This window comes from Anabrus simplex, chromosome 3 (assembly GCF_040414725.1).
Source record: "Anabrus simplex isolate iqAnaSimp1 chromosome 3, ASM4041472v1, whole genome shotgun sequence".
NCBI classification, from domain to species: Eukaryota; Metazoa; Arthropoda; class Insecta; order Orthoptera; family Tettigoniidae; genus Anabrus; species Anabrus simplex.
The window spans coordinates 180,978,059-181,003,581 of NC_090267.1; the positions used below are offsets into that span (position 1 = coordinate 180,978,059).

Here is a 25,523-nt window from a genome sequence, read left to right on the forward strand (position 1 = left end):
GTTCTGAGCATTAATTTCCTTTTGAAACAATCCTGGCGTAGCCAAGGGGGTGGGGTTACTCAGGGTTAGAAGCCCCCCCCCCCCCCCCCATGGACATTTTACAAAAGAAAATAAAGAGAAACTTACAATAAGTAAATCAAAGTCGATTCGATGGGTTGCCTCTTTTGAACATTCACAGATACATAATTGCAAAACCAACAGATCTCTTGAATCTATTTTCTACGAAGCCTCGAAGGTCGGATTTTATATTGCAATCTGAACATACGATTCACCATATAACTCTTCGTCTTGATCGTATTATTCTCGTTCTGTATTTTAATGTAAGATGTTGTGGTGTACCGGTACTACAACTTGAATATAAACATAATTTACTTGTATCAGTGTCCTTATAATTACACTCATGCATGCGCGCGCGCTCACACACACACACACACACACACACACACACCTTCATAATGATCTATAATAATTTTTAACTAGTAACCCCCCCATCGGTAGACCATGCCTACGCTGTCAACAATGAAATACATTTGGAGAAACTAGGAACCTTCAATGTGTGCAGGCAATAATGAACCAATTACTGTAAATAATACACTTGTCGAATTAGGAGTGTTGGCCTAGTATATACTTCTACTATTTCACTTAGCTTTTGGAACGTGCTTTTATAAGCTCTCACAGATTGGCAAATGCCCTTAGCCGACATGTGCCTCAGTAGGTTGAGAATATAAGATTCCGACAGAGCTATAGAATCCAATTTAATTTCGCCAGAGGAGTAGCAAACTACTCCTGATTTGGGTCCCCATTTGAGAGCTTTGCAGTACCGACATACGTTACTTATGGATCATTTTTTTGGTTTTAATAATTACAAGTTTCGTTCCATCTTTATCTAAGCATCTGTGATGTTCACCACTAGTCTCTGATCCGTATTATTCAGCTACTCGTCTTTCTTATTTCTGCTAATCGTTCTGCATTTCGTTTGACGACACATAGACATTCCGTCGTTCTGCTAACGCCTGCAAATATTCCTCAGCAGTTTGGTTTCGGCGCATAAATAAAAAGACGCTCTCTGTCGGTTTCCGACGATCCTCTGTTTATCTGAAACACTCCTGCCTAATCCTCAACCCATCACACACTGAATCTTGAACAATGCTTTTCTCAAGTTTGTCGGCGGAGAGTCTGGACTAGTGCTCAGAAGCAGTCGTCCCGGCTAAGTGGTTTAGATACACTGATGAGAAATTGAATTTTTGACAAAACGGCGCTGTGGTCGTCCCGGCAAACGTAATAGTTCAGCGTGGTACATAACTGCGATATCCTCATACTTCGGACTGGCCGTGTGAGTACAAGGTTAGCATGAGATCTTGGTGCGGTCGATCGTGGCTAGATTGTCAGCGTCAGACGAAGTCGTGCCGACTATGGGTTTCCACTGACTACCGTGTTAAGAGTGTACGATGAGCACTTAGCTTCTGGTAAAACCACCATCGCCAGGGTCGACTGCCGTGGAATACGACGTGTTGACTGCAGGGATCACTGTCGACTGAGCGGATAGGCGGGTCACAGTACAACAGATTACTCGCGAATTCAATGCTGGATAACAACGAAGTGTGAACAACTATCCAGGACCACTTCCTCACAATGAGGTACAGAAGCCACCATCCCACCTGGATACTACTGCCCTCTACACGTAAACGGCACAAAGAATTTGGCACTGGCACAGCACATCACCACTGAACTCTCAAACCACAGAGAAATACTGTCTGAAAAGTGAGTCGTGGTACCAGTTTGTACAGGCCGATGGCAGGGTACGAGTGCGTTACCAAGCATTCGAAGTAATGGATTCGTCTTTTCATCAGGGTATAGCTCAGGCCGGAGGTGGTTGTATCATCCTGTGGGGACTGTTCACGTGGGATAAAATAGGACTTCTGGTACACCTAATAATAATAATAATAATAATAATAATAATAATAATAATAATAATATATTTTTAATTTCGTGCGGCTATTTCTAGCCGGGTGCAGCCCTTGTAAGGCAGACCCTCCGATGAGGGTGGGCGGCATCTGCCATGTGTAGGTAACTGCGTGTTATTGTGGTGAAGGATAGTGTTATGTGTGGTGTGTGAGTTGCAGGGATGTTGGGGACAGCACAAACACCCAGCCCCCGGGCCAATGGAATTAACCAATGAAGGTTAAAATTCCCGACCAGGCCGGGAATCGAACCCGGAAGGCCAGTACCCTGACCATTCAGCCAACGAGTCGGACATAATAATAATAATAATAATAATAATAATAATAATAATAATAATAATAATAATAATAATAATAATAATAATAATAATAATGGCGTATGGCCTCAGAAGAGGCAGATCTTTCGAGTTGACACCGTAAAGGCGACCTGCACGTCTGTGAAGATCCTATTGAGTATATCTAGGATGCTGTGTGCGTCGTTGATCCTGCTCTGGACAATTTCTGTGCGTTATGGGAAGCTGTTCACTGGACATGGAAAAGTATGACTTTCCACTCTTCCGGTATCTTGTGGAGTCCCTGTCACGCCGCATTGCCATCGTAGGTGAAAAAGGGTGCTACACGCAACTCTAATTCAATTGCTCATCAGTGTAGATCGCTGGCTTTCTGTGCCGAAGGTGGCGGGTTCGATCCTGGCTCAGATCAGTGATATGTGAAGGTTCTGTAATGCGCTAGCCTAGAGTCGATAGATTTACCAGCTCGTAAAAAAACTCTTGTAGGAAGGACGTTCCGGCTCCTTGGAGTCTTCGAAAAATAGTTGGTGGGACGTAAAAACAACAATGTTAGAAGAAGTCTCGGGCACACTAGATATGGAATGGCGTTCTCTCTTCAAGTCAAGTCTGGCCATACTGTCAAAAGCAACTTCAGGCACTTTGGATAATCTCATTTTCATTTTTTATCTTTGAACAATGACTGTCCAAGGATAGCTTGTTTCGTAGCGGCCACAGTAAAAGACACCAAACGTAAAAACCTACCCAATAACTCCTAAATGAGTTATAAATTGCCACTTAACCATTATAATCATAGAAAGAATTTCAAGACTGGAGTGTACTACTGGAGCAGCTGTGGCAGATGACCGTCGATCGACGGGTGACCCAAGGGTTCAAGAGTAAACAGGTCAATGCAACGTTAGCTGAACTTACTTTAATATTTTAGCAGTTGCTGAATGTAAAATACACCTTCCTGTTTTCATACCAACTTCTCAGTACAGAATGAGTTTTTAGGGAAGTTAGATTTATTTTCTTCTTTCACCATCCACCGTGGATGTTAGTGCTAGACTGCTTTCAGGATGAAAGTTAATACAAACACCTTGATGAACATACCCGAAACAAAGAGTGACCAGAGTTGTAAACAGGAAATTTCATAGTGGTTTAAATTACATATCGGTCCAAAATACACGGACTTCATCTAATACCCATCAATCAAAAAGCAAAGGCAAAACGTCCTTGAGAAGCACTAGATCGCCGTTAATTCGCTTTCTCCTCGTAACGTGACTATGTAGCTCACAAAGTATGTATTTCTTAACGAGGTTACGTGTTGTTCAGTGTCGGAGGGGAGCTGAGATCATTATCATAATCTCGCCTCCGCAAGGCGAGCTTGAAAGCGAGAGTGTAGCCTGCTTCCCCGGAAACTCTGTACCGAGGAGAAAGTAACTGGATCTTAGCGTATACAATAGAAAAGTAAATAAGGACTTATGCTGTGTTAACTGTGCTAACAGATGCCTGAAATAAAAATTAAACGCACAGAAAGCCCTATTAAAGCATCAAAAACACTGTATATACGCAACAAAGAAAGCGACGAGAACCAGAAATGTTACGTTTTCGCAAACATAGAATGATTAACACTTGCATTCAACGGACTTTTTTTAAATAAATGCTATTTATTCGGGACGCCGACCTAAGAAGATCTTCTGCCCCTACTTTGCACCATATATGTTGTGAACCTGCGTGTATTTAGAAATGCGGAAGTGTAAAGTGTTGCATGTGAGAAAATGAATATTAAGGACCACACAAACACCCAGTCCTCAGGCCAGAGATATTAATCATTTACAATTAAACACCCCTGAGCCAGTCGGGAATCGAACCTGGGCTCGCCGGGTGACAGGCGAACGCGTTGCCCCATACATCGCGGGGCCGGACTTCAACGGACTTTGTTGTCCCATTATCTAATAGTCCACAATTCACTATTATCAGAAAACAACTGATAAATTGCTGAAAATCGTATATGCAGCAGCCTACCCTTCCATCTTGCCACATACCAACTAAATAGAATTTATATCTGGCTCTTCAGCATCTAAACTGAAGGAAGACCCACATGTCCCCATTAAGGGGCTCATACACCGCGAGATGTCAACATTTCCGTTTTCTCTTTTTTGCATTTATATGAAAGGCCACACCTTTCTTAGTACATCTGTTAAGTTTCATAGCTAAATTCGGCATTCTGGTAGAGATATCGCGTATTACGTGAGACCTTGTGCCGATACGGTGTTGAACTTACAAAGCTATTTTCCCGAAAGTTTTTTTTTTAGAGGGAAAACGCAATTTCTCTGAAACTATTTGAGAAAACTGCATGAAACTTGGTATAAATATCCCTATTAATGATCACTACAGGATGAAGCAAGTTCATGAAGTTATATTAAAAAATAGCTAAGATATACTTGGGAAATTAAACAAAAACTGCTAAATTTTTGAGAGACAATTTTAATTTTTCCAAAATAACTTCCATTATAACATCCATAGTGCTTCATTCTTTAGATTTAAGCATCTTCTTTACAGGAAAAATAGAATCAATCAATGCAGATCAGCATTTTTGTTACATCATGTTTTTTGTGATTTATGAAGATAAAAAGTCAAGAATACGTTTCTTTAATAACTCATGTAATACTTAATATTTTGTTCCCATTCATATATGAAATGGAAGCTCTATGTGTTCATTATGAGTAAGTCAGTTTTCTTAATTCTATGTTGATAATGTAATATTTTTCTGTATGCGTAAACTGACATGCCACGGTGTATGAGCCCCCTTAAACGAATATATTATTTTTCAGGATTAAGAACTGAACTGCACCCTCAACTCAAACTCCATTATCTTATGTCTCGCTTTTTGTTCTTGCTAATAATAATATTATTTGCTTTACGTCCCACTAACTACTTTTACGGTTTTCGGAGACGCCGAGGTGCCGGAATTTGGTCCCACAGGAGTTCTTTTACGTGCCAGTAAATCTACCGTCACGAGGCTGACGTATTTGAGCACCTTCAAATACCACCGGACTGAGCCAGGATCGAACCTGCCAAGTTGGGGTCAGAAGGGCCAGCGCCTCAACCGTCTGAGCCACTCAGCCCGGCTTTATTCTTGCTAGATGATAAATGTTGCATAAACACAAGTCAGGTTTCGGCGACGGGGCGAAAAGAAAGGGAAGGTAGGCTTCGTGACCGTGACCTTAATTAAGGTACACTTCTTGACACAAAAAACGTGGGTCCAAGTGGGTGGGTTCGATCCCGGCTCAGTTCGGCTGTATCTAAAGGTGGTCGAATGCGTCAGCCTCGTGGATGTAGATTTACAGGCACGTCAAACTATTATTATTTTTGATTCGTTATGCTCAACAAAGGAGCGCGTGTGAACTTATTTAGTACAACATTTCTTCTTGTCTTTCCAAAGTCTCTTCATCTTTTCGCTGTGCTCCTTTTTGAGTTCTTCCGTTCACCCAGTAGCTTCTCTTTTAGGTTGATCAGATAATTTGAGTTTGTTTATAAGATTTCTGAATTTTTTTCTGTCTTGCATGATTTCTTCATTTATACCAATTTCTTAAAGATCTTTGTTTATTTCTGTAACTCTATTGTTGTGAATTTTTAGAGATACTGCGAGATTTAGTATTTTCTTTGTTAGCCTATTGTTATTCATCCTGATCAAGTGACCATAGAATTTTAATCTTCTTTTTCTAATGGTGTCTGTGATTTTTGTGTTACTTGATAGATTTCCTGATATTTGCTTTTTATCAAAGTACCATTTTCGCATTTTGGTCCCAGAATTTTCGATGTTTTTTATTTGTAATCTGCCACCAATTATCAGAGTTTCTGATGCATAAAGGGCTTCTGGTTTGACAACTGGGTTGTAGTGTCGTAATTTTGCGTTTTGGGATATAGATTTTTTGTTGTATCTGCTCCAGACAATTTTGTATATTTGTAATTTTGTAATTCTTTGTTTGCTTGCTGATTTATCCCGTTTGGTTGAATAATTCCGCCTAGGTATTTGAATTTATCTACTTGGGAGATTTTCTCACATCTGGTGATTAGAAGATGGTTGTTAATTCCTGATTTTGTAGTTTCCATATATTTTGTCTTTTCATATGAAATTTTCAGACCTGTTCTTGCCGCTATTCATAAAGTTTTTCTACGGACTGGAGTGGTTCTTGTTTGTTGTTGGAGAGAACTGCCCAGTCATCTGCAAAGGTGAGGCAATCAAGGTGAATTCTGTTTTTGAGAAGTCTACCAATATTGATCCCTTTAGTTTCATTTTTTCAGGTACACGACTCGTACCGCGTACTTAACTCGCTAAGCCACTGTTCTTCCTACTCTTCTACAAATTTCACTAGCCTGCCTGGTGGTCATTATCGTTAAGGCGTCAAGTCTATATGGTCCTATTATTATTATTATTATTATTATTATTATTATTATTATTATTATTATTAAGGAGATTTCGTGGCTCACAGAGGAGTAAGAAGCTGCTGGGGCGAATGGGCGCACAAGGAATTAACTAGAGCATAAGTTAACACAATGAAATTAGAAATTTTCCTTTTTTCTTTTTGAATTCAGAATTTGATAAGTAGAAGATCTGAATGAACAATAACAATTTATAATGAGCTCGTCAGCTCCAACAACAATGACTTCAAGTCCAAAACATCAGGTACAACACTTGAGAGAATTATCAACATGATAATATATAAGGAACTGGGCGAGTTGGCTGTGCGGTTAGGAGCGCGCAGCTGTGAGCTCGAATCCGGGAGATAGTGGGTTCGAACCCCACTGTCGGCAGCCCTGAAGATGGTTTTCCGTCATTTCCCATTTTCACACCAGGCAAATGCTGGGCCTGCACCTTAATTAGGCCACGACCGCTTCCTTCCCATTCCTAGGCCTTTCCTGTCCCATCGTCGCCGTAAGATCTACATATATACACACACACAAGGGGGTGAGCATTATAGCTCTGAACAGGTACAATATTTTATACGAGCATGTTTGCTCCACTAATTTACATAGCCTAGGAGTCTGAGCTCCAAAAGTTAATATAGTCCAGCCTCTCGGAGGCATAAGTTTGTTACAGCGTACAAGGTTATACCTGACAATCTTCAAATAAGGTATTTGCAGTCACGCAGCCCTGGTTTGGGTTTTCTTCTGGTCAAGACGTTTTCACTTTCTATTCCAGAAACATAAACGGGGGCAATGATTGCCCATACTAAATGGCCTTAATGTAAAAAGAAAAAGGTTGAACATGATTGCCCATGAACAAAAGGCTAGGAGGCGAAACACTTGCACTCCGTCTATAATATTTTAAAACCCTAATTGGCCTTATGGCCCCAAGATACAGAGGCTAAGCCTATTCTACGCCGGGGTGACTAAATGAGAAACATTAAATTTCAAAACAGTGCTAAGAATTTTAGATGACTAGAAATTTTAGTCACCCCATACCAATTTGAATGGGAATCAACAGTGGGTAATCACTCTTTGTTCCCTTACATTACATATTCACCAATAGGGAATAGAACAGAGTCCTCAGACCGGCCGAAAATTCTACTTTTAAATCACCAGGTTTAGAAATTTACATAAAAGAGTTTGAAACCTTGCCCTCAAGCTATCTGCCGGGGCTATCACGTGTTATGAAAATTCTTCCATTTCCTTGAGTTGCTGGGCCTTCCAAACGCCAACCGCAGCACTCACTAAAATGGAGCGATGAAGAAGACAATATGGCACTAAAGCGCCCAGCTTTTATAGTATGTCGAGGGGAAGTTTCCAGAACTCTTTACAGATAGGCTGGATTTCAGTACACGCCCCCAATTTTAATTGGCTAGCGAAAATGTTTACAAAATTCTGATTGCTTGATAGGCGTTGAAGAAAGAAGCAGCAGAAGTGCAGGCAACTTTGATACATGAACAAAAAATCTTCAAAAACTACGGTTAGCCAATGGTAAAAATCAATTTCCCCTTAAGAATTATCATTGGTCCCGCCAGAGGGGGCACAGACCGATGGTAGAGACATCTAACAGTTGAAAACCCAAGTATCTCGTACAACATCAGTTCAAGTTAGATAACCTAGATGGTCTTATAGAAGGCGCGCAGTTTAACTGGCCGGAGGTGTACCCGCTGTACGGAAGAGTCTGAGTCAAAATTTGTATACCTCGTCCTATGCTATAAACTTTCACAATAAAACATTTCATGACTTACACTTTAATAAACATTTGTCTAATACACATTTCGTCAATAAACTTGCATAGTTCTATTAAATGACGAATGTAACACGCAAAGTTTAGGACAATTTATAGCGAGTGTTATCTGTAGTAATACAAACGCGAGACTTCATCAGGTGATTGTGCTGTCTGTGGCAAAATGTATTTTAGGAGATGTTTCGGTGCGTTATTCTGATTAATTTATATAAAAACAAGTGCACGAAGGTGCGATTTGGAGTTCGAGTAGTATTTTATTTTCACCACTGAGCGAATAACTATAAAATTAAATCATGATAATAAAAGTGTATACATATAAAACAAATTAAATACAAAGGTATACATAATCTATACAGAGAACAAAACTTTCAGCGCGGAAAAACTCTTTGGTTGTCTGCTTCATCAGAATAAGACAGTAACGTACTGCCTATTGTGACGTGGTGGTGGTGGTGATTACTGGCCACAGTCTCCCAGTATCTTGGTTGTCTGCTTAATCAGAATAAGACAGTGTCGTCCTGCCGATTGTGAGGTGGTGGTGGTGATTACTGTTTTAAGAGGAAATACAACGGGGCAACCATCCTCTATTAACGCAAGTCAGAGCAAGTCATGGAAAATGAAGATATCGGCCAAAGAAAGACAAGGGCCGCGAAAGGCGTGAATATGAAAGACACCCTAGCCCTCGGAACTTAATAGCGTCGGGGTCGGAAAAGAACAAGAGTTGACCACGAGAGGTCAGACAGGATAAATGAAAGCGAGGAGCCTGGCACTAGTAAGCAATGCCAGAACTCAACTAAGGGCCCCCTGGTTGCCAACCCACGCTCCCAAGTTAAAAGCCCCTGAGGCCCCTTTCAGTCACCTTTTACGACATGCAGGGAATACCGTATGTGTTATTCTATCGCCCCCACACACAGATGGCGCCGACGGTGAGATCTGAGGCCAAATGCATTATTGAAGGCGTTTCAGCACGCTATTCCGATTAATGTATATACAGTAAAAACAGTGCATATAGGTGTGATAACATGAAAGTGAAACACGAAAACGATGCAATTGTGGCGACAGACAGCTGTTGATTGGCTGAAGTTATTGATATTCCTAAACGGATTAGCCATTCGAGCCATGAGCTACAGTAACTTAACGACCTCTAAAATGCATAGAAATGGACCATTAATTTGCAAAGTGTAAGTAAGCCCTATATGCTAACTAGGCAAGATATCTGCATGACTAGCAAGATATTCGTGCTTCGCTACGGTATTATACTGAAATTTATAATTGAATGCTTAACATTTTATATATAATCAGCCAAAATTCGCAATCTAACAGCAAAGTTCCTCCCATTTTCAATCTGTCTTTCCAGCAATCGATTTCGTACTTCCTGGGCTAACTCCAGGTATTCCCTTTTTTTGCTAGTGGCTTTACGTCGCACCGATACAGATAGGTCTTATGGTGACGTTGGGATAGGAAAGGCCTAGGAGTTTGAAGGAAGCAGCCGTGGCCTTAAGGTACAACCCCAGCATTTGCCTGGTGTGAAAATGGGGAAACCACGGAAAACCATCTTCAGGGCTGCTGACAGTAGGATTCGAACCCACTATCTCCAGGATGCAAGCTCACAGCCACGCGCCTCTAACCGCATGGCCAACTCGCCCGGTTCCAGGTATTCCGCCCGGTCAGTTGGATCCCTAAATCTTTGCTATCTTTTCCTATAAGTATTTTTAACATGAATCAAATCCTTGAGGAGATCCGGCATGGTGTCGTCTTGGGTGCCTTGGCGGTACTGAACCCGCGGCCGGACTGCATTCGTAGTCATTACCCGGCCAGGATCTGTTTCCAGTGCGGTCCGCATATTTTGACGACGGTTCAGAACATTATTATTATTAGGGTGGGTGATATTAGTTGAATTTAGATTATTATTATTATTATTATTATTGATGTTCTGGACCCCGCAAGACCGCTACTTGGCGGCAAATTACATCTGCTGCCATTGTCATTGCTGACAATGTGACCAGCACCATTATCGCGCGTAGGCGTAGAAAGGTCGGGTAGGAAAGATCACAGTGAGGAGACAAGTGGAAACAATGCCGGACTCAGCTAAGGAACCCATGGTCGCCAATTCACGCTCGTAAGTTGAAAGCCCTTTATCGTCGCGTCATGAGACAGGCAGGAGATATCGCGGATTTATTATTATTATTATTATTATTATTATTATTAACAAATACATCGCAATTCGGAAATATACCGGTATGCCGACCTCACACACAGAATGTTTTCAGCCCATTAAAAAAAAAAATGTAAGGTAACATGGGAAACCACAGTCATCTTCAGGAGTGTCGACGTTGGGATTCCAACCCATCCTATTTCGAATGTAAGCTTACAGGTACACGACTCGTACCGCGTACCTAACTCGCTAAGCCACTGTTCTTGCTACTCTTCTAGAGATTTCAATAGCCTGCCTGGTGGCCATGCTCGTTACGGCGTCAAGTCTACAGTATATGGCCCTGTTCGTGGAAAAAAAAAAAAAAAAAAAAAAATCATCAGAATGTTGGCCGGCAGGGTAGGAGAGGTGGTGGTAAACAATTTCTAATCACTAGATTGCGTGTTACAAGCCTGGATTCAGTTCCGAACTTATCTGTAGTGTTCAAACGGAGTGAGGGCATATAACGCTGTTTATGGCGATTAGTCCGTCGGACCTTTAAGCTTTGAGTAGGGTCTATTCAAGTCTTATTCGACAGGAGTAGGCAATGTGCCGACAACGGATTTCACCCTCTCCCTACCTATCATCACCATCCCATATCCAGACGCGCAGGTCGTCCATGGCGTCAAAGAAAAGGACCTGCACCAGGCGAGTAGAACATGTCTTCAGACACTCCCGGTACTAAAACCCATACGGTAAAAAATACAAATTTCGCAGTTTCACTTCAGACCAGACTACAAAGAGAATAGATAGTAACATAGAAGATAACAATTCGCACATCGATCCTTGTTGAGTATGAGGCTGCATGTCAGTAGGCCCGTTGAGAGCCCATGCCAGCAGCAGACTATTGTTGAAACTGGCTTTAGTGGGCAGGGAACATCGCAGTGTTCTCGAGCTGGTTCCAAAGCCGAATATCTGAAGCCATAGCTGGTTAATTTAGGTACTTGAATTTAAGATTACTCCATTTGATTACCTTCATATTTGAAGTGTTCCTTCAGTTAAAAACTATACGCTGTAGATTCCACCTTGGACAATCATGGTGGAGAAAAATTCAGTCTTTTGGATTAACTGCTGAATTCTTCAATTAGGAATACAAAATCGGACAATATTAAAATCCCTCCCTTGCCACCAGAAGAACCTGTTTTGTCGAGGACTTATTGGCTAGCAAACCCATGGATGAAATGTTTGATTATCCCCTGACACAGTGCTGCAAAACAAAGCAAATGAAAATGAAAATCCAAAACCTGTTTCCAGTCATTTGACCGGGTCCGGAATGTACTTTTTTTTCTTTTTGCTAATGGCTTTACGTCGCACCGACACAGATAGGTCTTATGGCGACGATGGGATAGGAAAGGCCTAGGAATGGGTAGGAAGCGGCCGTGGTCTTTATTAAGGTTCAGCCCCAGCATTTGTCTGGTGTGGAAATGGGAAACCACGGAAAACCATCTTCAGAGCTGCCGACAGTGGGATTCGAACCCACTATCTCCCGGATGCAAGCTCTCAGCCGCGCGCCCCTAACCGCACGGCCAACTCGCCCAGTAATGTAATAATTAAATGACTGGCAGATGAAACGATGATGACGGATAGTGTTGCTGAAATGAAAGACGATAGGGAAAACCGGAGTACACGGAGAAAAACCTACCCCGCCTCCATTCTGTCCAGCACATGGAGGGACCGGTATTTGAACCACGGAACCCAGCCGTGAGAGTCCGGCGCGCTGCCGCCTGAGCCACGGAAGCTTTTCAATATTCGTAATCTTGGCACTAAATAGGACAGAGTGGTCAGCTCTATGCCTGTTCGCCTTTGCCCCCGGGAATTAAGCTGGTACTCATTTTTTGTATAAGATGAGTGAATCTCAGGGTCATATACGACTCTAGAAGTGGAAATCTCGTTTCTTAAACTTTCCGACTTCCTGGTAGGGAATCGAACTCACGTCCTTCCGGGTGAACCGAGCATGCCTTCACCGCCTCGGCTACGCAGCCCCTATTTACAATGCTGAAGAGTGTCAATATCCACCTGCAATGTCCGCGGAATGTCAGAAGCTATACCACAGTCGTCAACTGCACTATCAGAGTGAATGTATTTACTGTAGGAGTAGACAACTCTCAGTCTGTTAAAAATGGCCTATGGGAGGGAAAATGACGCTTACTGGGGAACAAACTTCTGTACTGACCGTTCAACAGTTTGAAAACAGTTTCGAAAATGATTAGAAACCAACGAAGATTTGCGAATCAACTCCAGTCCAGACGAATATCGAAATGAGACTTCAAGACAGTAGGAGAAGGTAGGTTTGGCCTGAATGACTCTGCTTTCTTCTGCATAAAGTGGTCTGTAAGATACGTCTGCTTCGTTTACTGCGAGAAGCGAAAGCATCAGAGGTTAATGGAGTAATGGAGGCGGAGACGATTTGGCCAACATTTTTTCTCACAAACACTTATTAGTACTGCTGAAGGTAGTAATGGTGGTTACTGTTTTGAAGAAGAAGTTCAACTGGACAACCATTCTCTTAACAATAATCAGAAGTAAAAGAGGCAGAGGTCCAACCCTTCGAAGAATGAAGGTATCGGAAAATGAAAGGGAACAGCCACGAAGGGCGTGAAATTGGAAGGATCCCTAGGCTTCACAAACCTGATACCGTCGGGGTCGAAAGAGAACAAGAGTTGACCAAGGGAGGTCAGACAGGAGAGATGGCAATGAGGAGCCTGTCATGAGTGAAAATAATGTCAGACACAGCTAGGGACTCCGTGGTCGCGAACACACGCTCTCAATTTTTTTTTCCTAGTTGCTTTACGTCGCACCGACACAGATAGGTCTTATGGCGACGATGGGACAGGGAAGGGCTAGGAGTGGTAAGGAAGCGGCCGTGGCCTTAAATAAGGTACAGCCCCAGCATTTGCCTGGTGTGAAAATGGGAAACCACGGAAAACCATCTTCAGGGCTGCCGACAGTGGGGTTCGAACATACTATCTCCCGAATACTGGATACTGGCCGCACTTAAGCGACTGCAGCTATCGAGCTCGGTCGCTCTCAATTTGAGAGTACCTGCGGTCCCCTTTCAGTCGATGTATCCACTTGGATAATTATATTTGGAATGTTTTTGTAGCTCGTGTGTGTTACTATACTACTATACACTTAATATTCCCCCTGATGGTCAAAACAGAACACACTGGTTATAGTGAGGAGATTCTTGACATTAAATTGTATGCATTCACAAACATTGGCTCAATACTGATGAAATTATGCAAGGAAGAATCACTAGACAACTCCTAACACATATATTCACAAGCAAACATAAGCAATGGTTACTTCCCACTGTTTATGGAACTTTGTACATTGGTTTAGCTATGAAGAATATATATATTTGCTATTCTGCTTTACGTCGCACCGACGGCACAGATATGTCTTATGGCGACGATGGGAGAGGAAAGGCCTAGGGAGTGGAAGGAAGCGGCCTTAATTAAGGTACAGCCTGGTGTGAGAATGGGAAACCACGGAAAACCATCTTCAGGACTGCCGACAGTGGGGCTTGAACCTACTATCTCCCGATTACTGGATACTGGCCGCACTTAAGCGACTGCAGCTATCGAGCTCTGTCCTATTTTGTTATTTCTGCAATGACACAATATTATGGGTTGAAACTTACCTTTGTGAGTACAGAGTGTTTGTCATAACAGGTATGAATTGGATAATGACAATCATAAAATGCTCTATGGGGGTCCTGTTTCTGTGTTTTGCAGACTGGCAATTGGGAATTACATACATCAAAGAACTGATAAGATTTTAACTTCTTCTAAATTATTTTTGTTCAAATGTTTATTTCAGTGATTTCTCATATTTTTCTTTTGAGATTCTGGGCACAGCTGCAAAAATCAATGGTTATTCTTTTTTTAAAAAATTTATTTGCTCTTTAGAATTTCTCATTTGTTCCATATTACCTAATTTACATTATAAAACTTTCCACAATAAAAACAATGCACTATTATTTGACAGAAATAAAATATTTTAGAATTCATACTTATTAATTTGAAATGTTGAACACTTTGACTACTATGATGATGATGATGATGATGCTTGTTGTTTAAAGGGGAGTAACATTTAGGCCATAGGCCCCTTTTCACTACTTGAGTCGTAAGCATGAACAAATGTCTATGTTACATTTTGTGGCATTTGAGATATTCAAGGAACAAATATCTATGATGTGTCTTGGATCTGTATTTGCAGATAATAATTTGAGTATATCTCCACAGATGGCTATAGAACACAGAAATTGTGAACCGAAATGCACTGTACAAATAATGGAACAAAAGTCTATGTTACATCGTTTCCCGTACGAGCGCTCGTCAATGGCACAAATCGAATGCAATGTAATTAACACATTCTAGTCAGGAGATTGTTCTGGTGTTTTCAGTTGTATATTACTAAGCTTATTTAGTTTCTCACTGACACAGTGGTCATACAATCAGACGATAGTGGTGATTGTAACATACTGTCGTCCCCAAGCGGTGTACACAAGTTGATGAAAAACAGATGCAGGGAAAGTAACCCCAGTGAGTGGGAAGATGTGAAACGAAAACAATTAAGGGACAGAGGGGGAAAGCTTACGCCAGTAAAAGAGGTAAGAATGTAGAAGAGCATAAGAAACCAGCAGATAATTTTGATTAAAACACGTCACTGAAAACTTATTGTGTGATCCGATCAATAATAAATAACTGGCTAAATCTCACCCTCTTCTCGAAATTTGTTACCTCAGGATTTTTGATGAATTTTAACAAAAATTTCTCTGTTCGGGACACAGCTTTCTCCCATGTGACAGACTTTGCATTAATTGAAAAATGGAAAAAGATATCTGCAGTCTATGTTCTTTCTGAATGGAAGTAGGCCTATGTGATAGGAGAAATTTTTATTTCAAGAAACTTCGAAATTATAGAGATGGGCAGGAAGGAATGGCTTCAAAAGTTTCGAACCATTGACCAGCGGCATCATGAACAATAACGAACTAAAAATCACAGAGGCTATGTGGATAAAATTTACTGAAGATAAGCCTAGTGGTGTATCCATCAGAAAGTCGCAAAATACAGTAATACTGTACCATTCCAATATTATTCAGTTGTGACACCAAGAAATGTCATAACTGATGAGACACTTTCAATTTTTGACCTTGTTTTTTTGTTTCCAGGTGACCTGCCGACTACGAAGTAAAAAAAATTAAAATATAAATATAGATCTGCAAAATATGGTGAAATATACTTGAAGGAGGAGTAAGCAAAGCAAAGTCACCTCCGTACAGGCCATGAAGGCCCTTGGAGGAGTGGAAGGTAAAGGCTTCCACCATTGTTATCAGCACGTGATGGGGTAGATTGGTTAGCTCTACGCCCGGCTGTCTTTGCCCCCAGGAATTAGCCTGGTATTCATTTTTTGTGTAGGCTGAGTGAACCTAAGTGGAAATCTCGTTTCTTAAAGTTTACGACTTCCTGACGGGGATTCGAACCCACGTCCTTCCGGGCGAACCGAGCACTCCTTTACCGCCTCGGCCAGGCAGCCCCTCTGAAGGAGGAGTACCGTAGTTTACATTTAACCCCCAAAACAGCATAATCAGAGCATAGAAAACTGAGTTCATTCAAGTTTTTTTCTTTAAAATAACATTATTTCACATTATAAACTGCAAATAAGTAGAAAAATATAACTGAAAGTGTTGCTATTATTTTCTGTTTGAATATATTTGTGATACATTTTCAAATTTTGTCATTCTTGTGTAACCAGAGGATGTAATAATAATTATAAAGATGTGTCAACTATTGTGTTCAAATACCAGAAGGAAGAGCACCGTAGCTACCTTAATCTGAACCACTGTAAAGAAACTAGTTCAATCAAGTTTTATATTTAATGGAACTAAAGCATTGTAAGCAAGCTAAGACAATAAAATTAACTTTAAAATAACACTATTCTCCTCTGTATGCATCCATCATGGATGAGAGAGTGCACATGCGCACTTGTAATCAGTTGGTTTTCGGAACAAAAGTCTATTACGTTCTCTCGCGTAGCCATGTCCTGTGGACAACAATAATCTCTATTGCCGTTTTTCTAAATATACAGGAAATGCAACATATTTGTTCACGCATACGACTCACTTTAAATTCCTCTGTATGTGTTAAATAAATCCTTTTCTCAAGGAAGAAGCTATCTGGAGAAGGAAAAATTCCACCAAGAGTGTCATTATATTGGTTTACTCTTCTTTTACTTCCTGATGCATTTCTGCTTATGCAGGTAGTTCAATATTGGTTTACTGATACATTTAAATACAAGAGAATAATTTCATTCATTAAATCAGGGCTGTATAAAGCTGAAAGAAATCTAGGAGCCAGCAAAATTTCTTAGGAGCCAGGCATCAAAATTAAATTCACTTGCTTACTTCTATAATATAAACCAATTCGATCTTAGCAGCTTAGCAAACATCACTTCTTCCTTCTAATTCACTCCTCCAAGATGTACAAAGCCTCTGCTGATTTTGTCAATTCAAAATCTTCTACACTTGAGCCATTCATATTGATCATTATCAGGTGATTCATACAGTTTGTTTGCAGAGAAGATCTCAACATGTTTTCGACTAGATTCATAGTATTCCCTCTTCACATGAAGTAGTTGATGTTAACCGATCTGCAACAATGCTCACGAGTTTCCTGAGAAAACAAACTCTTTCATTTACCCGATGAATGCTACGCCCGCTTATAGACGGGCTGACGCAGCCAGTCCAGCACTGCTACGCCCGTCTATAGACGGTCCACGAGAACTCAAAATAATATTGAACATAAGTGTAGGATTTTCTATTTGCATTAAATTTATAAAGAACCAATACTTACACACATTTAATACTAATAACTCCATTGGTAAATTAAACACAGGCTTCTACAAACTTTTTTACATACAAATGAAAAAAACTCAGCACTGAGGTATCAGTCAACTGCTAACTCAGCATTTAAAAGGTTAACCATTCATTCATAAATTTTAAGCACCCGTGACCAGGTGCTTGGGATTTGTCCAGTCCAGCATTAAACAGGAAATAAAGTAAAAAAGTAACTAATTATTTGTTTCTGCTATAAATTTCCCAAGGACAATACCAGTTTACATTATTCTCTGCATTAGACTTATGACTAAATACTAGCAGTTTCAGCTGTGACCTATTTTGTGACAGATTTTACTGAAGTTCATGAAAATTTCCAAATTTTTTAATCTTTCTCCAAGTAAACATTTCTGCATTACACACTTTTCATTTTCTTATAATTGGCTACTGTACAAGCCAAGAAATAAATGAACAAATATCTATAGCTGGAGTTAACGTATGATGACATGGTTGTGATTATTATTTTAAGAAGAAAAATAATGAGATAATTAGCCCCATATGATAGGATGGCCAGTAATTTTCACCCCTCTATTTTACTCTCATCATATCTTCCTCATATCTATATCAAGTAATTAATCATTGAGTAATAACAGAATAAATTTGCTTTTCATTTCAGCAAGGGATGGTGCCAGTGATACTGATACTACTGGTGCTGAGGACAGTATTGGGAGTAGTTCTGCCACCACGCTGGGCTGATCCTGCACGCAATCCTTGTGCAGTCCATCCTGGAGGCTGGCAGCTATTATATTGGCCGGGAGATGGTCAATGCTATCGCATCTTCGCAATGGGAACACAAGGACCATGTCCCAACTCTATGGAGCTGGCACCAGGCATCACAGGCGAGGCTGAGTGTCGTTGTCCTCCAGGCAGTGCTCAGACAAACATGGATTCACCCTGTTACCCATTGTTCACTCAAGGACCATGCCAAAATGGATCATATTTAGCACCCATACAAGACAAGAAAGGAGCATCACACAGTAGCAAGTATGACAGGAATTCATTCTCATTTTATTCTTGAGTAATATTTTGGATAATTCAGGATCTTAAAGAACCACAGATTCTAAGGAAGCACTAAAGAGGTGAAGAGATATTTTGAAGAATACTAATTTAACAAGAAATGTTCTGATAACATCTCATCCTATGGAACATGGAAGTGCATGGCAGAATGAAGATGAAAATAGCAATTTTAAATGACAAAAATAGAGATGATTGTAAATTACCAGCATATACTCTAAAAAAAAGACATTTGTGTAAATATAGGGTATGTCATAACTACAATTCTCAAATTTTCACAAAAAATTTAGGGCAGATATTTTTGATTTCTATGCATTCATACAATATATAGACTGGCTCAGTGGCAGAGTGGTAAGAGTCTTGGCTTTCAGTTCATGAGGTCCTGGGTTCAATTCCTGGCCAGTTTGAGGAATTTTGATCTTAAATGGTTAACTTCCTCAGCTCAGGGACTGGGTATTTGTGCTGTCCCCAACATTTCTGCAACTCACACACCGCACACAACACTGTCTTCCAAAGACAGCAGATGACGCTCACCCTCACTGAAGGGTCTGCTTTATGATGTTGCCCAAGATTAGTAATTGTCATATAAAATTATTATTCTGTGCAAATGGGTCACTTAGAACTACGCAGAATCAACATTTGTTTAGCTTTTCTACCTACCCAATAGTTCTTCATTTTCATCAGTTGTTGAAATTCTGTTCCTCCGACCAGGTTTCTTATCTTCCTCAAATCCCCTTGTGTAAACAGTTTTTCTGTTTATATTTCTATCCTGCAGATTAGGTTATCCTAATTCAGTGACGTCTTTGTCTACTTGCTACCATTTTGATCTCATACGTTTGATTTGAAGAAATTTGTCTATTCGATAAGTAAGTAAGGTGTTATTCGTTATTTCCAAAATTATGATTATTATTTTTACAATTGGTTTTATGTCGCACCGACACAGATAGGTCTTATGGCGACGATGGAACAGGAAAGGGCTAGGAGTGGGAAGGAAGCGGTCGTGGCCTTAATTAATGTACAGCTCCAGCATTTTCCTGGTGTGAAAATGGGAAACCACAGAAAACCATCTTCATGCTGCTGACAGTAGGGCTTAAACCTGCTATCTTCTGAATGCAAGCTGACAGCTACGTGACAAACCACACAGCCACTTGCTCCGTAGGTTTAAGGTTCTCCAGCAAATTTCTGAAATAGCATTTCCATCACGATATTCTAGAAATTTAATACAGTATTTCATTTTCTACTTCTTTGCAAAAATAAGATCATAACACAAATAGGAAATGTTTCCCTGCTGCCTTTATTTGAAGCATATGTAGCAAGTGCATGATAAGGGGATTTCAAAATGTCTACAAAGTCAACATGTCAGACAGACTGAAGAACCTCACAGTTAAAAAAAAAGAGTTATGTTTAGTACTCAGCCAGAAGGATTGTTGGATCCTCAACAGATTTGCCATCAGCTGTCATAGAAAGCCTAAGCATCACTCCATTGGCATACTAGAGAAACAAGTAAGGTAATTTCCTCATTGCTTTCCCACTGAGCCATAAGATGTTATTACATATCAGTTTGTCAAAGCCCAGTAAAACACACACACCAACCAACCCTATGAGCAACTCTTAAACACCATTCACCACAGGTATTGGCTTTAGAAGGAATGGTTTTACTAGCATTACTTGTACTTTGGTCACTTTGATCATGTCAAAGCCAATGATGAGGCTGAGACAGATATATGAAAGTTACAAATTTGTTCTAGCCCATATCAGATGGCACTGTAAACACACACTCTTCCCTACATCATCAGAAAGAAAAGAAAATCCACTTAATACATACACAGTGCCAGATCAAACCAGTCATGTTCTGTAATTTCCTACCTGTGTATCTCACACATGAGGTGAATACTGAAATGAGAATTTTCTTTTGAGTCAACTCTGTTCAGTGATGTATGTACTACTATTACTACTAAATTATTTTCATTCCTCCCCTGAATGGGGAGGCAACTGTCTTGGCATTTGTTTAGGGCAGGAGAATGGAAAACCACAGAAAACCCAATGGTGGGGACCAGCCCCAATCCGTCTCCCAAATGCAGAGGTGTAGAGCCATGGTAGAGTTGTGGCTACCTGTCCTCTGCTCGGTTAGTCATTAGGAGTGTAGGCCGAAACCTACTCTGCAGCCGGCAAGACCATGTGTACTTTGATAAAATCTTAAAACAAACTATCTTAACAAGAAGTACCAGGTAACAAGATGTACATCAATGAAATTAAAATATTGATATTACACCTTTAATGATTTTATCAGAAGTTACTACATGATCCAGCATAGTAGAACATAGTTTGAAAAATATCCAGCTTTGAAGTTCAAAGGATGATGTTCTCAATTACTCGGAGAGATGGTAGGCAAGATATATAATGACTACGACTGTTCCCAATTAATTTAACACATGGCCTGCATGGAGCAGGGGTTCAATTGGGAGATTTTACCCTCAATACAAAATACATTAACACAGAAAATGAACAGATGTAGCTGGAATGAGCTGCACAAGTAACAGCACAAAACAAAATAACCATGAGTATTTATTTCTTTTTAATGAATATGTATTGCAGATGATTAGATCTTGCTTTTCAAAACTTGATGAAACATGTGACAGCCATAATTGCCATTTTGGACTGCTGTTTTCAAAGCTGGAGGATTGTTCCATGTATGATTATTCAATTTTTTTATAACTTCCCTAATTATAGGGTTGCCACTAGGACAATGATTTATTTAATACAAAACCTACCATCAGTGTTTAACAGGTTATAAAACAATACCATGTAATAAATCATATGAACATTAGAATATGAAATGTCTTTCGCATACAGTACAAAAAAGGAATTAAGAAGCAAAAAGTATGCACATGACGCTATCGACTGTATGAATGGTTTCTTAAAATTAATATTGAACTGCGGATGGCAGCTACTGCTGTTTGTCAAAAGATGTTTTTCTAAACCTAATGAAGTCCAAAACTGTGATAAGAATTTAGTAATTGCTCCCTGGACTCCCACCATCAAGCATGTGACTGATATATTTTGCAGTCCATATTTTTCTTTATAATTCGAGACTGTAAGGTCATGAATGCTCTTCTTCTCTAAATCCACTTCTTCCATTTGACCAGAATGCGATTCAAATCGCACCGTTGGGTCAATGATCATTCCGTTCTTGTTTTCCGGTTTAAAGACAATGATATATATTTGTCTGGTGCTTCCATTTTCCACCAATTCAAACACTTCCTCGTAGACCATATAGCCTCGTTCTTTGAGGCGCCGGCCATCGTGTTGAATCTTGTGGTGTTGATTATAGCTTAAAACATCTCCAAATGGACAAGTACCCAGGACATGGGCAAGTGTTTCGTGCTCTCTGTGGCAACGTCGACAGAGGGTGTTGTCTTGGGACTTGCCCGGTAGGGAGCGAACTGCAACAATGTTAGCTGTCATCTTAATCGCTTTGAGTCATTCTGAACATGAGAGACCACGGTGGTCAGATTTCCACTTATTAATTGGTGTGTATTCCTTAAATAATGTGACACCCTTACCCTCATGAGGCAATTCACTCAGTGCAAAAATTCATGTTCTCGCAATTTGGTACGAACCATACTGGTATCAGGAAATTGAGTGCGACTGTTGATGATTAGGTCAGTCGCTTCAATACCAAGTTGATTCAAGCAGTCATAACTCTCTGCTTTAAGGTCCCTTCTGCAATTTATATACGGGTTGTTCTCTCTGCTCAAAACCTGATAGATGTTTATACGTTGAAGTGGAGCTTCCCAAGAGTCGCAGAAGAGACCAAGGACTTCTTTCAATGTGCTTTTTATTATCTTATCTGCATCAGATAAAAACTTTTGTGGAAGTTTATGCATAGGTGTTGCCTATAATGGATATATACGTGTTGGAGTGACTGAACAGTTTAAAATTTGGAATTTCTGATCTACTTGCAGCAAAAGTGAGTTAACAAGAATTTCTACACAGTCTTGTAGTTTTTTCGGGGTAGTTTGATGGTAAAATAACAGTTTGGCGGAGAAATGAATGCCTAGACAGCGTACTGATTCACCACAGGCTTGTGTTCTTATTTCTTGTTGATTTATACTGAGGTTTTCGTCTGAATATTTCCCTTTCTTGCTGCATACAGTTACAGATGTTGAAGCATTTATGTTGAGGCCTATTTCACGAAATCATTGTAGGGCAATTTTTGTCAGTTCAGGTGCTGCTTCCATACTGTTACCGATGATTACCATGGCATCTGCAAAACTCATGATTGTCAATCTTTGTTCTTCTTTGATTAGAGGAAAACCATGCTGGCTAGTAATAGATTCCTCAGATAATTCTGCAGGAATACGATCTGTTGCTAAATTATACAGAGCAGAAGATAGTGGAGAACCTTGCAATATACCACGTTTAAACTGAATGGGATCAGTTTTCTGGTTTCGTGTTTCAATCTGTGTACTATTATCTTCTTGTAAATTCATAATAAGATTGGTCAATTTATCGGAAATACCTGTTGAATGAAGATGGAGGTGCCCCACATTGTCAAAAGCTTTTCTGATGTCTGAAAACACTACGTAGGCGTCATGTTTGTTCACTTTGATAAAACGTAAAACCGCCTCTAATATTGATGTATTTAGATGTGTACCTGGGGAGTGGCTGACCCCTCTCTGGTTCTTATTGAAAGTAATGTATTGACAAAACCTATGGTCTAGTACTCTTTCAATTACCCTCTGAATTATGCTACAGATGGTTATTGGACTCCAGTTTGTTGGACAATCATTGTCTCCACCTTTGTGAATGAGAACTGTCCTGGCTCTTTTCAGAGCGGATTGTACAAAGCCAGTTTGCAGCATTCTAGTACCAATCAACGAAATGATTTCATAGACAATTCCGTTCTTAAATATCCCTACAGTGATGTGATCAGGACCACTGGCTGTGTCTATTGAAAGTATTTTTATTATAGCATTTACCCCTTCTTTGGAAACAACGTCGTCAAAACCTTTGTTTTGCTGGATACGTTCAGCTTTGTTAACTTTCAAAGGGTATTCTGGTCTCAATTTATCATTGGGCTTGGAAAAGAGATTGGAAAAATATGAATGTAAGCAATTTCCGTCTGGAGTATATAAAGGTGTCTTCCTACGTTGATTGTAAGACTGGAACTGAGTTAAATGACACAAATATTTGCCCGTTTGTTTGTCTTTGTCTCTCTTGGTAACTCGTCCTGGATTGGAACTAGTTTTATATGATCGCTGACCAACCACATCACGTCTTGTTTTCCCGGCTTCGTAATACCGGTACTTACTCATTTAGCTCGGTATTTAGCAGGAAGCGCTTGACTGATATGTATATTAACCTCTCTTATAGACTTAAAAGACTTCCCACAGAATGAGTATTGCTGGAGATTATCAGTCGGTTGAGTCGTTGGCTTTGTCATGTCCATCGATGAGCTGACATCCATGCCAGATTTGTAACCTCACATAGGAACTAGTTACTGTATGTTGTGACTGACTGTCCGAGATTCATAGGAACTGCACCAAATGTATACATTCAGGGGTATTTAGTAAGAAACATACACCTATTTGACAGATTTAGAATAATGAATTTGATCGACGAACTCGCTCTATAGCATCATAAGTAAGGTTATGAAAGCACTGCCCTTGCACCAGAAAAGCTAATATACATGGTCATAAACAATCTCAAAATCATAAAAATAAGTCAATACATACAGTTAGTACTTTGGAAATAAATATTATATGAATATACAAACACACGAACTTATAACGTGTTCTTTAAGCACAGATTCTGTGCCCTTGACAATCAAGGTAAACAAACAAATAATGAGCCAGGTATAGTATTTAGATATCAAATCCACTAAAAACATACAAGAAATCTCAGATATATTACTTCTGCCCACATAAAAATAATAAAACGTAGGCCTAATGTACAAGAACAGAATATCAGCGAGGAATTCCCTAAATTATATATAAATACATAAAATACAGCTAACATATATCACATAAAATCTCCCACTTGTCTTGCCTTGTCTTGAGGATATTTATTTGGGATTCAATATATTAATTCCCACTCACAAGTCCAAGGTAATATTTCACTTGTATTACATCAACACACATTTACATAATTAATTATCGTTTTAGACACAAATACACTTAGATAGACAAACTGAAAAAGGTACTATTGTGTCTTTTGTGTGTAGATCCATGAAAGTATGACACTATATACACAGTTTGAATACACAGATATTTTATGGTTCTTTAGCAGCATAAACGTAATACGCTGTACAAGATTAGGACTAAGGAAAACTATTGGGGCGAGATACACTCACCAGGAACGTATAGAAATGCCACTTCGCAAACATGTCGGAAAAAACAACTGAAAATCTACAGCGTAACTACAATTTGATATGAGTGTTATCAAGGTTTGTTTGTCCAGCCCTTGTCCCGTTTCCCTACGGGGTCGGGTATGAGGTGAGATGAATTTGTCGTGGCGGTTTTTTATGACCGGATGCCCTTCCTGACGTCAACCTCATCAGAGGAGTTAATGAGAGATGAAATGAATGACGTGATATATGATAGTAGGGAGAGGGTGAAACCCGGTGCCGGCACATAGCCTACTCCTGTCGAATAGCACCAAGGGGTCTGCTCAAGGCTTAACGTCCCCATCCGACGGACGAATCACCATCAACAGCGTCATATGCCCTCACTCCATATGAGCACTGCGGAGAGGTTTGGAATTTAATCCAGGCTTTTGGCACGCAATCTAGTGATTAGAAATTGTATACCACCACCTCCCCTACCCTGCCGGCCAACATTCTGATGGTGAAAATTTTTTCGACCAACGGGACTCGAACCGGCTAACCTCGGTGTTAGACCGTTTTAGACTTCAGCGCCTTAACGATCATGGCCACCAGGCGGGCTATGAGTGTTATCAAGGTACTCATTTA

The 25,523-nt window shown here is 40.1% G+C and overlaps 2 protein-coding genes across 2 annotated transcripts in view; one reads left to right on the forward strand and one right to left on the reverse strand.

The window, feature by feature from the left end:
- Positions 1-25,523, reverse strand: part of LOC136866120 (centrosomal protein of 135 kDa) — a 670,869-nt gene that overhangs the window by 342,266 nt on the left and 303,080 nt on the right. The window lies entirely within an intron of this gene.
- Positions 18,215-25,523, forward strand: part of LOC136866121 (uncharacterized) — a 65,304-nt gene continuing 57,995 nt past the window's right edge. The window contains exon 1 of the mRNA XM_068226613.1: positions 18,215-18,520. Coding sequence (XP_068082714.1) covers positions 18,321-18,520 — 200 coding nt within the window. The 5' untranslated portion in view covers positions 18,215-18,320. The remainder of the gene's footprint in view (positions 18,521-25,523) is intronic.